Below are 1,381 nucleotides of genomic sequence, written 5' to 3' on the forward strand. Positions count from 1 at the left end.
GCCTTTTAATTACTTCAATGCTATACTTAACTTATGTTTTGTTAATTAATAGGCATTTTTTTAATACATTAAACTTAATAAATTATCATAGTTCACTTTTTTTAATTGAAATACTCAAGTACCTAGTTTTAATGCGTCTGCTAAAGTCAGTTATCTCACATCTTACTTTCAACACCATTTAATCGTTGAGCTTACAGATGTAGGTAATCCTAGAAGAAAGAATTGAAGAGGTTGAGCACCAAAGGTTAGTTTGGATGCTGCGACTTCATAATACTAAATGCGCGATTGATCGGCTGTTGTCAGTCAGGCCCAGAACTCCCGCCATCCAGCAATCTCTACAGGAGCTCGGCCGGGATCGTGCCGAAGCGGAGAAGGAATGCGACGATCGCCGAAGGGTCTTGGGAGCTCTGGACATTCAAAGAAGGAGAAGAGACAACATTGAAAGAGAAATCAGACCCGGCAACGGATTGACCGCTGACAGAATGGCCAGACTGCTGCATTTTGAGGCGGACGAGACCCACGCGAAAGAGCAATGTTGTGTTTGCTTGGAGGACATTGAAGTCGGCAGGTCCATGGTGAAACTGGACTGCAAGCACGAAATGTGTCAAGGTTGCACGTACAAGTGGATGTCTGCGAACAACACCTGTCCGCTGTGCAGGCACTTTCACAGATGACAGCAAATTACACGTTCTTAATTATTTTACAGGTGTCTTCCGCTTGAGTGCGCGCTAAGAACACAACACGCAATAAAATAGGTCCTCAACAAAAAACAAACTAATCCTTAACATTTTTAAAAAAGAGTCGTGAAATGGTTGTCTGCGAAGGACACATGTCCGTTGTGCAGAAATGTTAATAGTTAATAAAAAATATAAAATTGTTTGTTTTATTTAACAGCCGTCTTCTGCTTGAGTGCGCACTTTAAAGAGCGTACCTAATTTGAGTGCTCAAGTAAATAATCAGTTTTTGGTTTTTAAATAAAACAATTTGTTTCCTTTCATTTCTTTACAAATATAATATGCTTCTTTATAGTTACAATTTTTAGCTTAGAAAAATAATCAAAAAAAAATTACAAGAAGTTTTTTTGTTGCTGTAATTATCTATTGTTATTGGTTTCTTTTATAAAGTGTATAGTGTATAAATGTTACAGTACTAATTTTTATAATACTATTTATAAAAACTGAGCTGAGTTAATGCTTGACTCACTTCTTTAAAAAGTAATAAAATTTGTGTAATATGCTTTGTTATTTATTTAAATAAAAACTTAAGTATTTTTATCAATTATGTAAAGGAGAAGTTTAACTTTTAGCATAAAATACACGAGGGTTAATTTTGCTTGAATTTTTTTTTTGTGATTTGTTTTTTACCAAATTTTAAAGCCCAT

At 35.0% G+C, this 1,381-nt stretch overlaps 1 protein-coding gene across 1 annotated transcript; it reads left to right on the forward strand.

Annotated features, from left to right (window-relative positions):
- Positions 1–254: 254 nt before the first annotated feature.
- Positions 255–674, forward strand: LOC145849578 (E3 ubiquitin-protein ligase RLIM-like). Its single transcript, XM_082954538.1, has one exon. The coding sequence runs from the start codon at positions 255–257 to the stop codon at positions 672–674; it is 420 nt and encodes a 139-aa protein (XP_082810664.1).
- The last annotated feature ends 707 nt before the right edge of the window (positions 675–1,381 follow it).

Source organism: Thalia democratica, chromosome 2 (assembly GCF_965202585.1).
Source record: "Thalia democratica chromosome 2, ktThaDemo2.hap1.1, whole genome shotgun sequence".
NCBI classification, from domain to species: domain Eukaryota; kingdom Metazoa; phylum Chordata; class Thaliacea; order Salpida; family Salpidae; genus Thalia; species Thalia democratica.